General features: G+C 48.5%; 1 protein-coding gene across 1 annotated transcript; it reads left to right on the plus strand.

The window, feature by feature from the left end:
- Nucleotides 1-392: 392 nt before the first annotated feature.
- CCDC81 (coiled-coil domain containing 81) lies at nucleotides 393-4,321 on the plus strand. The gene is made up of 7 exons (XM_041401018.1): nucleotides 393-414; nucleotides 541-641; nucleotides 1,105-1,255; nucleotides 1,391-1,647; nucleotides 1,851-1,936; nucleotides 3,271-3,385; nucleotides 4,244-4,321. The coding sequence occupies exons 1-7, from the start codon at nucleotides 393-395 to the stop codon at nucleotides 4,319-4,321; spliced, it is 810 nt and encodes a 269-aa protein (XP_041256952.1).
- Nucleotides 4,322-12,727: the final 8,406 nt, after the last annotated feature.

Genomic DNA, 12,727 nt, shown 5'->3' on the forward strand with positions numbered 1-12,727 from the left:
CAAGCCTCGAAACTGGGGAGAAGAGCATTACTTTTAAATCCCCAAAGTCCACACCTGGCAGATCAAAGAATTGATCTGAGGTCCAAACCCACTCTCTGGGACTACAAAACCACACTCATAAGCTCCAAGGTTTATGATTTTTAAAGCTCAAAGCCTCATTTAAAGGGCCCTCAGCATAATTTTTCAAAAGTCTGATCTGGAATAGCGGTGGGACTGTGATGTCACACAGAGCCTGTGACACAGCAGGACAAGACGGGCCTCAGGGAGGTGGGTTCTGCTCTCTGGAGAGAGCCCTGAGGGCAAACATCCTCACCACTGAGGGCATGGCTGTTGACAGTGGTGTGAGCCCAACTCAGATGGATTTCTGGGGTGGGATGGAGTTTGTGTTCACGATGCCCAGCATCACCCCCACAGGTACAGGCAGGAGCATTGCTGTAGCAGCCCTCTCAGGAATGTGGGGAAAAGAATCAGCACTGACCCCTGTGGAGCTGGGGACAGCTGTGACACACATGCCAGGGATGCTGGAAGGCTGAGAGCCAGCAGAAACACAGCATAACCTGGTATTTCCTTGTTTTCCAGAGCGAAAGGCTGTCTGGGATGCAGTGGCCAGCAACATCCAACAACAGCTGTTACTGCACAAGGTGGGGTAACACCCTGGGACAATACCGATGTCCTTCTTTGCCCACCCAGAAGAGCAGTGAGGAGTTCCCATGGCCCTCCTCATGGATGATGGCCTGCAGTCCCTCTTGCCCTCCTCAGAATGCAGGAAGCTTGCCCCAAATTCCCCTGCTGAGGGACAAATGGAGCTTGGGCAAGAGTGGTATCACCTCTGGGAGGTGGCATTGTACCATGGGGCTGAGCCTGGTCACTGGAGACTCAGGGTGTCCTTGAGCTGCCTCTGTCTGACTCCAGCATGGATTTTTTTTGTGGGAGAAGGGAAAAAAAGAGGCCCCAGCATCTCCTCCCCAGGGCTCTCCCCACTGTCCTGACTTCTGAACAGTGGGAATTGTCAGTTTGGTCAAAGGCACCATTCCTTGATGGAATCATCCTCAGCTCTTCCCTCTGTCCTATTCTAACCCTTTGGGCCTTTCCCTTCTGCTCCAGGGGATCCGAATTCCCACCCTTGGGTCTTTTGATGTGGTCCACACAGAGACCCTGGTGGGGAACAAGACTGTGATCCTGCAGAGGCCAGTGTTCCACCTGGCCAGGAATCTTGGAGGAGTCCAAAACCTGGAAAATAAGGATGATCTGGCTGGTAAGACAGAGGATTTAACCCTGCAGGCCCAGGGTGAAGTAGGCTATTACACCACATTTCTAAAAGCATCTCCTGGGAAATGCCTTAAGCCAAGCCCTGGAGAACTTCCTCCAATCCCCTCTTCTGGTTTTCCAGGGGGTAAGCAGCTGGAGCCTCTGAAATATGCCAAGGTGGCCACACAAGCCTCTGTGTCCCGGAAGAAAGTGGAGTGCTGCATCCTTGGCACCATGTCCCTGCTGCACCACTGCCTGGAGAAGGGCATGAGTGTCGCCTTTGTCCTGAGGGATGTGGGTGTGCTCCTCATTGAAGGCAGCATGGTGCTAATGAGATTCTACCTGGACTTCTTGGAGAAAGTGACTGGGGAGAGGATCCAGGACAGGGCTACACTAAAGGTGAGCCTTTTGTTTCCCCCCTGCTTGGGCAGACCCACAGCAGTACCCCAGCAATGCTGGCATATGGACACCAGGATCTGGCCAGGGGCTCTGACCAGGCAGGAGCACGATTCCACCTGCTCTACCTGCCCTGAACTCCTCCTCTCCTGAGTGCCTTGGCCACATTGAGGATGTGCTGGCACCCTCACATTTCTGTGCTGCAGGCTCTCCAGCAGCTGGACATTGTGGTTTCCCGGGTGGTGCCCGTTGCTTCCCTGAGCTTCAGTGGCCATGTCATCATCTTTCCCAAGTGAGTCAAACACCCTGGCAGCTTTGGCCTCTGGAGAGATCTGGAAGCAGTTTCTCCTCATGACAACAACAGTTCTGCAGAGCACTGACTCTCATTTGTGCCTGCCTGCTCATCATCCCTGTGAACAGACCCAAGGGACAGAGGGAGTATTTTAGGCAACCCTTGTTTCCCCATCATGGAATCCTTTCCTGAGTGAGCCTATTTCCCAGGACAGTCCTTGGGGTTGGGGCACAATTGACTTGGGAGAACAGTAGCCTTTACCCTACTGCCAAACTCACCTGTGAGCAGGTGATGGTGGCAAGGGGCCAGAGCCGGTGGGGACGTGGCTCAGGATGGTGTTGTCTCTTTGTCTCCAGCTTTGAACAGACATTTCAGCCCACATCACTGCCCAGGGATCATCTCAAGGACTTTGGATTTGTTCCTGGAGAGGACAAGAGGAACAAAATAAGTTTGCCACCCATAAGACAAGGCATGGAAGGTAAAGCAGCTCCCCACTTGTTTCCATAGCACAGGCAACTGGTGGCTGTTATTTGATGGGAGAATCCCCAGCCATGATTGTCACAAGAATCTGATTGTGCCAAGCCATGGTGCCAGCTTGTCATGGCCTTTTCTCCTAAGACTGGCTCCACAAGAGCTGAGCCCTGGGCTGGAAGGTGCCCAAGATGCTCATCCCTGGTTCAGCAAGAGGGTGGGGATCTGAGGGCCCATACTTGCTCCCAGAAATTACCTCTGCATTCAGAAAAGACTCCGTCCTAAACCTGGCACTATGGATGGGAGGGTGCCAGGCCTCCGGAGACAGTGGTAGGAGGGGAGTGGGAATTCCCTGTTGGATGTGTTAGGAAGAGGTCTGAGCATCCCCATCTGTCACTTGTGGCCAGTAGCATCACAGCTAGTCTGTTCTGACAAGCCCTGTCCTTCCTGATTCCAGGGAGACTTCCTGGCCTGCCCATGCCTGCTCACCAGGGTTCCACTGCCAAGGCAGGAGAGCAGCCCCAGGATGAGGTGATGGAGATAAGGCACAGCCCTCGGGTCAGGTGAGCCTGGGGCTCAGGACTTGGGGCCTTTTCCTCATCCAGCCAGAGCTTGTTCCCCAGCACGTCCACCAGACAGACTGGAGCTGCTGGGAGCCCCCCATGTCACAGGGCTGGTTCCTCTCCACCCCTCCAGAAGAGTCCCTCATGACAGCTGGAGCCATGCATGGGGACAGACAAGTGTCAGCCAAGGGTTCCAGCTCAGGGGGTTCTTCTCCTGAGCTGGGCACAGCCATCAGCTGAGGGGCAGATAGCTCCTGTGGGCAGAATGTAGCCCCAGACCTCTCCCTCTGTGTCTTCCAGGAAGCTGCCAGTGATCTCAGGGGCTGCTGCCAGAAGAAAGCAGCCTGTGGCTGACCAAGACACGGGCAAGCCTGTGCCCAACGGCCAAGAGTTGATGCAGAGCAACAAAGAGGCAGTAGCAACTCAGAGGGAAAGAGGAGGAAGAGGAGAAAGAAAAGATTCTCTTGGGAGAGAGGGAGAAAAGAAAGTTCAACTTGGAAAAGAAGGAGAAAGAAGGGAATCTCTTGGGGGAGAAGGAGAAAAGAAAACTCGTCTCAGGAGAGAGGGAGAAAAGAAAGTTCAATTTGGAAAAGAAGGAGAAAGAAGGGAATCTCTTGGGGGAGAAGGAGAAAAGAAAACTCGTCTCAGGAGAGATGGAGAAAACAAAGTTCAACTTGGAAAAGAAAGAGAGAGAAGGGAATCTCTTGGAAGAGAAGGAGAAAAGGCTCATCTCAGAAGAGAAGGAGAAAGGGGTTCTTTTAGAGAAGGAGAAAGAATGGATTCTCTCAGAAGACAAGGAGAAAAGAAAGTTGGACAAAAAAGAGAAAAAGAATCAAGAGATGCTCTTGAAAGTGAAGGAGAAAAGAAAGTTCGTGCCAAAAGAGGAGAAAATAAAGTTTCTCCCAGAAGAAAAGAAGTAAAAAAAGTTCCTCATGGAAGAGGAGAAAAGAAAGTTCCTCTTGGAAAAGAAGAAAAGAAGTTTTGTCTCAAAGGAGAAGAAGTGAAATATCTCCTTGGGAGAGAAGGAGAAAAGAAACTTCTTCCTGGAAGAGGAGGAGAAAGGAAAGTCCCTCTTGGGAGCACATCACTGCCATGGAGTGCCCACGCCAGGAAGCCTCAGGTCTCCAAGGTGTTCATCCTGCAGCAGCCGGGGGCTGAGGCAGCACAGGGCCTGAGAGCCAGGCCCGAGATCTTCTGGTCAGTGCTCAAAGAGCCTCAGAAGAGCATTTTGGCAGGCTACAGGTTTGAGTCCTCCCGTCTGCTGCCCCCACAGGATGCCGTGGCTTCACAGTTGCCCATGCTGAAGAAGAGAGAAATGGTTGCCAGAGGCCCGTGGCCCTGGGTGGAGTGAGCAGGGATGAGGGTGAGCAGTACCTGAGTGGCAAAACAGGGACAGGACTGGAACAGGAACTGCCATTCTGGGAGGCTGTTTCCTCCTAGGAATGCAGAGTTAGTGAAGGGATCTTCAAAGATCCTTCAGCTCTGGTGGACGTCATGGCCAAGGTGCCACAGTGGGGTCATCCATCTCCAGGGCTGAGGGACTCCTTTTCCAACAAGAAGGAGCCTCAGGACATATCTTGGCCAAGGTCTCTGGGGTTACAGAAAGCCTAACTCAGAACAAGGCTTCTTTTTAGATTCCCATTGGAAAGACAAAGACTCTCTGGGAGGATTTGGCAAAGCTCAGGAACAAAGTGCTGCTAATGGAGAGGCTGCAGCTAAGGGAAAAGAGAGGGAGAGAGTTGTCCTCCTGTCAGTGTTCTGACCTGAAGCCATCCAGGAGAGGCTAGGAGACACTCCCAGGTCTGTTCCCTGGAGCAGGGAGCCTCACACAGTGTGGGATTCCTGACAGAGACCAAACCCCATTCCAGGTGCTGCTCCTGACTGTTGTTGGGATGAGATCCATGCATCCTTCTCCCAGAAGGCAGTAGGTGCTACCACTACCACTACCACCCTGGGAGATTTTTATTAAAAGAAAAATCCCAGAGTAGCAAATTAAACAGAATTCACTGTTGTATTGCACAACCCATCCCTTGCATAGCTGCAATATCCATTTCTTGTCCTTTAGTCCCTTAGGTTTAAGCACTGATAGTTTCAATAAATGTCCCCAAAGTAAATGATATCTCTTTCCCACTGTATTTTATGATCTCTATTTTCAAAAAAAAAAAACAAACAAAAAACAAACTCCAGCACAACACTGAGTTCAGTTCACTTTAAGAGTCTCTGTAAATACAGGGTACTTTTACAGAAAGAGACACCTGTAAATGCTTTTATGCAGTATTCAAAATGGCACTGAGTTTTAAGGGAATTCTAGTGAGTTTCCATTTGGCTTCTACAGTATTGTGTATTTCCAGGTAAGATGTTCACCCTGTTCTTTTATTCAAGACTGGTTTTGTTTCCTTTCACATTTTAATCTCAGTTGAAATATGGGATATGGCCGCATATATTTAAGATGTTAATATGCCAGAAACGAGAATATACAAATGCACTTATTAAATGTTGGTAAGAACCAACAAAGCTGCTCAATACTTTAAAATTTTGCTGTAGTGCAAAGCTTTGCTTACCTGGAATCACATAGGGTCATGGAATGGTTTGGGTTGGAAAGGACCTTAAAGTCTATCCAGTGCCACCCCCTGCTATGGGCAGGGACACCTCCCACTAACCCAGGCTGCTACAACCCTTGCCCAATCTGCCCTTGGACGCTTCCAGGGATGAGGCAGCCACAGCTGTTCTGGGAATTCCATTCTAGGACCCCACCACCCTCACAGGGAACAGTCGCTTCCCAATATCCCATCTAACCTTGTCCCCTGGAAGTGTAAAATCCTCATCCCTGGGCCTGGAACTGCAGACCCTGGTAAAGAAATATCTCTGTGCCTTTCCCATTACCCCCTTTATCCACTGAATGGTCACAACAAGGTCTCCTGGGACCTTTTCTCCTCCAGGATGAGGAAGAGAAAACCTCCAAATCTCACAGGATTTCTGTTCCAGGAAGCTGTTGCAGCCCTGGGATAATTTTAAAGGCCTCCTCTGGACCTGGTCTAACATGGCTGAGTCTTGTTGGTGATGGGGGGAGCTGGACATGGACTCTCCAGAGAATGGAGCAGAGAGCAAGAATTTCTTTCAATCCAAAATTCACACAGACCATTGTACTGCTTATCTTTATTTAGACTTCTACCACTAATTCCTTGTCTCCAGTCTCACTGTCTAGGAGCTCAGAATTGGCTCTCAAAGCTGTGAGGCGCCTGTGGAGAGAGAGGAAGCTGCTGAAGCCCTGCTATGGCTGGGTATGTGGTGGGTGTGAGGATGTGGAGCAGTGCTGGACATCCCATAGGAAGTGGACACCCAGCAGCTGTGGGCATAGAGAGCTCTGGACAGAACATGGGGCACCAGCTCCCAGCACAAATCTCTGCTGAGTTTGGCCAGTGACCAACTGGGCATCCAGAGCTCCGTTTCTGGCAGGTCCAGCTACCCTGTACCAAAATTTGGCAACACTGGAAATGCCTCATGGCAGGTTCAGCCCCCCAGCACCTACATTTGGCAAACCCCCACACCCCACAAGTTACTCACTCTTTTATGTCCTTTGCCCATGCAGGGGCCACCTTGAGCAACAGCAGAACAATCAGGCTGCAGACCACAGACACAAGGAAGGCTCTTACAAAGACACTCCAGGTGATTTTAGCATCAACTGTGCCTGTGTCTGCCATGCCCTCCACAGTGTTTGGGTCTGTCTTGGTGTCCTCAGCAGCGCTGAATCTCTTGTCCACACCTGGAGGATATTCCCAAATCTCTGTCATCCCTAGGAATGGGGTGTGAGTGGTGGTGGGTATCTCACTGCACTCACAGAGGGTATGAGTGTGTGTCCCTGACACAGGAATGGCCACAACCTCTACCCTGGAGTTGTGAGGGATGGCGAAGAGACAGGGATTCCTGACTCACCTGTTGGCTCAAGGGCCTCACTGTTTCCCCCAGGCACTGGCACTGCCTCATGACCTTCCTGAGGTGCCTCCTTATCCACAGGCTCAGGCTCCAGCACTTTAGAGAGAAAGTGTGCCAGTTTAATTCCAAGTCACCCTTCCTCATGGGAATCTGAAAGCCCAGCTCCCCAACTCCTGTGATTAAGAGTCACTCGTACCTGGAAGCGTTTCCTTCAGTAAAGTAATGAATTCAGACTGTTCCATTAATGGCCAGGAAATGTTTCCCAATCCAGTTTCATTCTTCAGACCTTAAGGGAAAGAATGAAAAATTTCCACCACAAAAATCCCTGGCTGTGCAATCAGTCTCTTGGGCAGTGCTATTGGTCAGGACTGACCAGTGACACTCATGGTGCTTGGTCCAGCTGAGTAGCTGGGAAAGCTCAGGGACACCAGACCCCCGTGAGGAGCTTCTGTCACACTCTGTGGTATTCCCTGTCCATACTGACCAGCAGCACAGGCAGAGGATCATGGAATGGCCCAGCACATCCAGGCAAGGCTGGATTCTCATACCTGCAGCAGATGCCTCGCTCACATTTGGGCCTTGAGCTGGCAATTCCCAAAACAAATCAAAAGCCATGTAGGGTCCAGAAGAGTCAGATCCAGCACCTGGATCTCCACTGCCTCCATCCACGGCTGTCAACAGGACAGAGAAGCTCAAATGAAATACTTCCACGAACTTTCCATGGCAGGAACCGTGATTGGAACATGGAATGGCTCTGTGGACCTGATTGTCCCTTCCTCTCTAGAGCACCATGAAGGCAGGTGCCAGGTGTCTCACCCATGATGATCCAAAACAAACTCTGCAGGAGCTGTCAGAAGCTAAACCCAACCTAAACAATCCTGCTGGCATTGCTCTTGGAAGCAGCACAGGGCCTTGGAATCTGGGAGGGAATGTTCTGCATAGCTGTGTGTTCTGGGCCATCCCTGAGCCTCCCTGCTCTGCTGCACAGCTGAGCATCAGCCAAAAAGAAAGTATTATATTTCCTATCAACAGGATATTGAAACCTAAATGCTCCTTGAAGGGATCTGTGGGACCTGCCCCACTGCCCCTCCCTGTCCACCTACCTGCTCCCGATGGTCCTGACTCACCAGTGGGGAATTGGGCCCTGGGGGCTAGCAGGGCAATCAGGGATAACAGGATCACCAGAGACACCAGGACTGCCAGAGCTCTCTGGAAAGCCAGGAGCACGATGGTGGCCATGGACCACCGTGTCCACATCATGATGAGGCTGCAGGTGCTGCTGAAGCCTCACCCGTCGGCACTGCACACCACAGCCCGCCTGTGTGACCCCTCAGGGGGCTGCATCAACCCTCAGAAGGCTGTATGACCTCATGAGAGGCTTCTACCACCAACATTCCACTGTCTCCAGGGGAGCTCCACATGTCCTGAAGGTGCCTTGGACAGTGTGGGCATGGCCCTATCCCAGCCCACCCGAAGTTCTCTGTTCTAGGAAGCTCTGCATAGGTTACCTGGGATTTCACCTGTCTCCAGAGCAAACCCCAGTGCAAAAGGAGGCACTCCAAACTCATGATTTTTAGCTGTTTGATGGAAAAATGGAGATCAGACTGATTTTTTGGGACAGCACTTCTGTCAAGGGTCAGAATCGTAGAACCCCAGAATGGTTTGGGTTGGAAGGTACCATAAAAACCATCTACTTCCAACCCTCTGCCACAGGCAGGGACACCTTCCACTAGGGAAGGAGTTGGGAGATACTTAACACAGCTGATCCTCAGGATACAGGAAAGCAGCAAAGTTGCAGTTTAGGAGCCAAAATTTGGCTTGTGGATGTCCTAACCCAAGTGCTTCCCAACACCGTGTTCTCCTTCAGCATCACTATATAACCTACTGAAGTTATATAGTTATATATAACTATATATCACTATATAACCCTTCTGAAGTCACCAAGCTCCCCTAGACCACCACAAAACAACTTTTATCCTTGTTTTTTTTCCCCCCTCAAAACACATACCACAAACACAGATTCAACCTGCAGTTAGTCTCGCAAACCAAACAAAACAAACCTATGTAGGTACCTAACCCTGTGTGGATGCTGCTGTGGGGAAGGTTTTGGCAAACAAAACAATGTAGAATTTCTGGTTTGATATTAATCCTCAAATCTGTGTGCATGCAGCACTGAACCTCAAGTCGTTTTGGAGTGAACCAGATCTGGGCATGAGGCTTGATCACACCCTGAAACATGTGACAAATATAAGATGGGAGGAAGCAAAAAACTGGAGCTTCAGCTTGTGCAGTAACCATGGTTTTCCTGCAGGGCAGTTCCCAAAGGGAAGCCCAGAGCTGATTTTCTGTGAGCAGAGTTAGAAATGGCAGCTGGTCCTCTGAACTACTGGAGAATTTTCTCCACAGTGGAGAGGAGGATTCATCTGTTGGCAGCTGAGCCTGGTAAGAGCCAAAGGCTATGCTGTGACTGCAGTAGAAAGTAGGGGTTTAATAATGAGAAAAAAATACTCATTAGGCATTTTATATTTGGTCCAATCTGACTTTCCAGCAGTGCTCCCCTCAATCCCCCTCTCTGAACCTTTCCCTCTGAGGTCAGGGTTGTGTTGAGGACAGTGTGGGCAGCGTACTACCAATGATCCACCCTTCCTTCCCACATTTATCTGCCCTTGGTCAGTTTGGAAGAAAGAAGAAGTTAGAAAAAGATTTAATTACTTTAATAAAATTGGAACTGGTTTGATGTTCTTTCTCCCTGGGCTGTTGCTGTCCCTTCTCTGGTGTTAAATAAGTCAATGCACAATATTGCAGCACTGCCATGTTCCTGAATGTTTGTTGAGGTGCCTGTTCTTCGGGGATGCTCCTTGCACTGGGTAAATATTTAAGAATCACAATAAAAATCCATTGCTTAATTAGTGCTTAAATTATGCTGGGAATTACCCAGAACACAGTACATTTGTTTCCACAGTGAGCAGCTGCGTGTCAATGTGGATATAGAAAGTCTGAGATAATAACAGAATAACTCATAGCCCAGAAGTCTGCAAGACTTGAAGTTTATTTATAGTGAAAATGCCAGGTAAGGGCTACCCTAACTCTCTCAAATGAAATGCTCAAATTCATGTGCTGGGAATGCAAACCAAAGAAGGCTTCTTCCCAAATTACCTGCTTAGCTGCAGTGGGTATTTGCTCTGGGAGACTTGACAAATCTGTGAAGCCTCAGAGGTTGCTAACGGATGATCTAATCTCGTGTTCATGGCAAGAGAATAAGAATTAGGACTCTTGTAACATCGACAGGCAGCCTTTCTGCTCTTGTGCTTGTCACTGCCCTGTAATGTTTTAGCAAATGTTAGAAAATAAATGTAGGTTTTGATCCCAGTTTAATACAATATCAGTGTAATGTATCCACCCCCTTCATCTTTGTTTGCATCTAGGGAAAAGTGATGCGAAGGAGAACAGAAGCTCTGACTTGTAAAATGTATTGTTTTTCAAATCTCCCATTTCTAAAATGTTTCTACCAAAAGACACGTATCCTGGGGGAAAGAGAGGATTTTCCTACATCATAATTAGCACAGAGCACTGAAAAATGCAGTATTTCCAAGCAATTTGTATTCAGGGGTGTAATAACATTTTATATGTCATGAATTTTGGAGAAGGCAGAATGTAGAACAGATTTGTGCAGGGTTGCCAGACAGTGTTTACTAAACCAGCTGATACTGGGTTTTGCCTGATGCTTTTCTCTTCTCACAGGATGCAAAACCATTTCGTCCAGGACATCTCTGTCACAAAATTCCCCCTGCAGAGACCCAGGAGTTCCAGGATTCCCTAAAAAGCAAAGGAGTCATGCTCTGAAGACCAATTGCTTTGAAGACCAGTTTGGGCTGGTGAAAGAATCCCAGACTGATTTGGATTAGAAGTGACCTCAAAGCCCAGCCAGTGCCAACCCCTGCCATGGGCCAGGACAGTTTCCACTATCCCAGGGTGCTCCAAACCCTGTCCAGCCTGCCCTTGGGCACTGCCAGGGATGGGGGAAAGGCTTTTTCTTCAGTTTATTTAAAGAACAAAGATTTTTATTTGGCTTTAGCACTAGATGGGGCTAAAGGACTGAGAAGACAAAGGAAATAAACCACTGGCTGAGCCACAGGATGTGAAAATCCCCGGGAAATGAGGAGGGAAAAGTCAGTGGGGGCAAAGAATGTTGTTGGAGCCCCTTCACCAGCTCAGCTTTGTGACCATGACTCTGCAGGTGTTGGGTTGTCAGCACTTGTGAGGGGTCCGTGAGATGTTGTGGGGTGGGGTGAGGGGTAAACTGTGAGTAGGATACTTTGGACAGCAGCCCTCAGCACGTGGATCCTGGTTTCAGACAAATCTTTTCACAGAGCCTTTCCCTGCCTGTTATAAAGGGCCTTCAAAAACCAGCAGCTCCTCAGCTTTCAACCTGCAGCATCCAGGAATAATCCCAAGAGACACCACTGCAGGGGAAAAACCCAGTTTTTGTGTTTATGAGCTCATTTTTGCATGACTGAATTTAGTGGTTTACTAGGCGAATTTTTATTTATCATTTCTGCTTTCAAAGACCACAAGGAATCTCCTGTTTAGATTGCTACTTACTGGAATTTCCCCTTCTGTCCCATTCAGGTAAAAAAACTTGTTGGTAATCAGGTAAAAAAAGGAAATAACACTTCATTTTCAAGCGCAATACCCCTGAACTGTAATTTTAACTCTCCTTATCCATCCTACTGCAAATTGTACGTATCAATCCTATTGCAAACTATTGTTATCAATCCTACTGTAAGCTATCCTTATCAATCCCATGGCAAAGATCTGCTGTTGCACCATATTTTGCCTATATTAACCTGAGTATTTGTGTGTGTTCAAGCAAAGATTTCAGTAAAACTCAATAACCAGCTGTTTTCTCATTTGCTTCATGAGTGTAGAAACATTTAATGAAATTGCTTATGGTTTAGTGATTTGTATGACATAAACAATACTTCCCTTCTGTCAGACCTAGGCCAATCTTAAATTGCTTGAGGATGTAAACATGAGAAAACAAACCCAAACAATTTAAATTAAATGCCTAATGTACCTGGGTACAGATTATCTGCTCTGCTTCCATCCTTCCTTACAATCTTCTCACAGTGGGGGTTCCTATTTGTTGTTCAGTGTTTTATTGCACAAATACTTCAGTGCCAAGGAATAGCACAGGGATGAGGGGATGGGCATTTTTGAAGGGAAGCACCCAAGAAATCCAAAGTCCTTTTTTAAACCTGCAGTTTCACCATGGAAGAACAAAATATCCTGAGTTGGAAGAGACTCATAAGGACCATTTGAGATGTTGGAACGAGCTCTGAGAGAAGAGACAGAGCTCTGGGACATGGGCAACAACCAGAGCTATGGACAGCAAGGAAGGACTCACTCCTCGGGCAAGAAGTTTTTAGTGCACAATTCTCATTTCCCTCAGGATGGTGCTAAGCCAGCTCCATCTTGGATGTTCTGGACTTTGCAACTGATCCATTTTTGTCATGTGCATTTACCTTCCTTCCTTTGTCCATCTTGAGTGTAAGTGGCACGGAGATGCTTGTGTGGGCCAGGGACTGCCTTTGTCTTGTGCCTGTGCAAAGAACATCCCAGAGAAGCCGTGGCTGTCCATCCCTGGAAGTGCCCAAAGCCAGGTTGGAGCAACCTGGGATAGCAAGACATGTCCCTGCTGTGAGAAATGATACTCACTTTCAAAAATTTAAAAGTTTTATTAAAACCTTATTTAAAAATACAACAGAAGATTGAATAGAGAAAATATTACAGTGCTGGCAGCAGAGGACTTTTTCCCACCATG

The sequence above is a fragment of the Onychostruthus taczanowskii genome, unplaced genomic scaffold (genome assembly GCF_017590055.1).
Source record: "Onychostruthus taczanowskii isolate IOZ18803 unplaced genomic scaffold, ASM1759005v1 scaffold181, whole genome shotgun sequence".
Lineage (NCBI taxonomy): Eukaryota > Metazoa > Chordata > Aves > Passeriformes > Passeridae > Onychostruthus > Onychostruthus taczanowskii.

What these genes read in the sequence shown, in the direction of transcription:
- CCDC81 (XM_041401018.1), top strand. Translation starts at nt 393, where the DNA reads ATGCCCAGCATCACCCCCACAG. An exon ending in GCCCAGCATCACCCCCACAG is followed by an intron (nt 415 to 540) that starts GTACAGGCAGGA and finishes GCTGAGAGCCAG; the next exon opens with CAGAAACACAGCATAACCTG. An exon ending in AACAGCTGTTACTGCACAAG is followed by an intron (nt 642 to 1,104) that starts GTGGGGTAACAC and finishes CTTCTGCTCCAG; the next exon opens with GGGATCCGAATTCCCACCCT.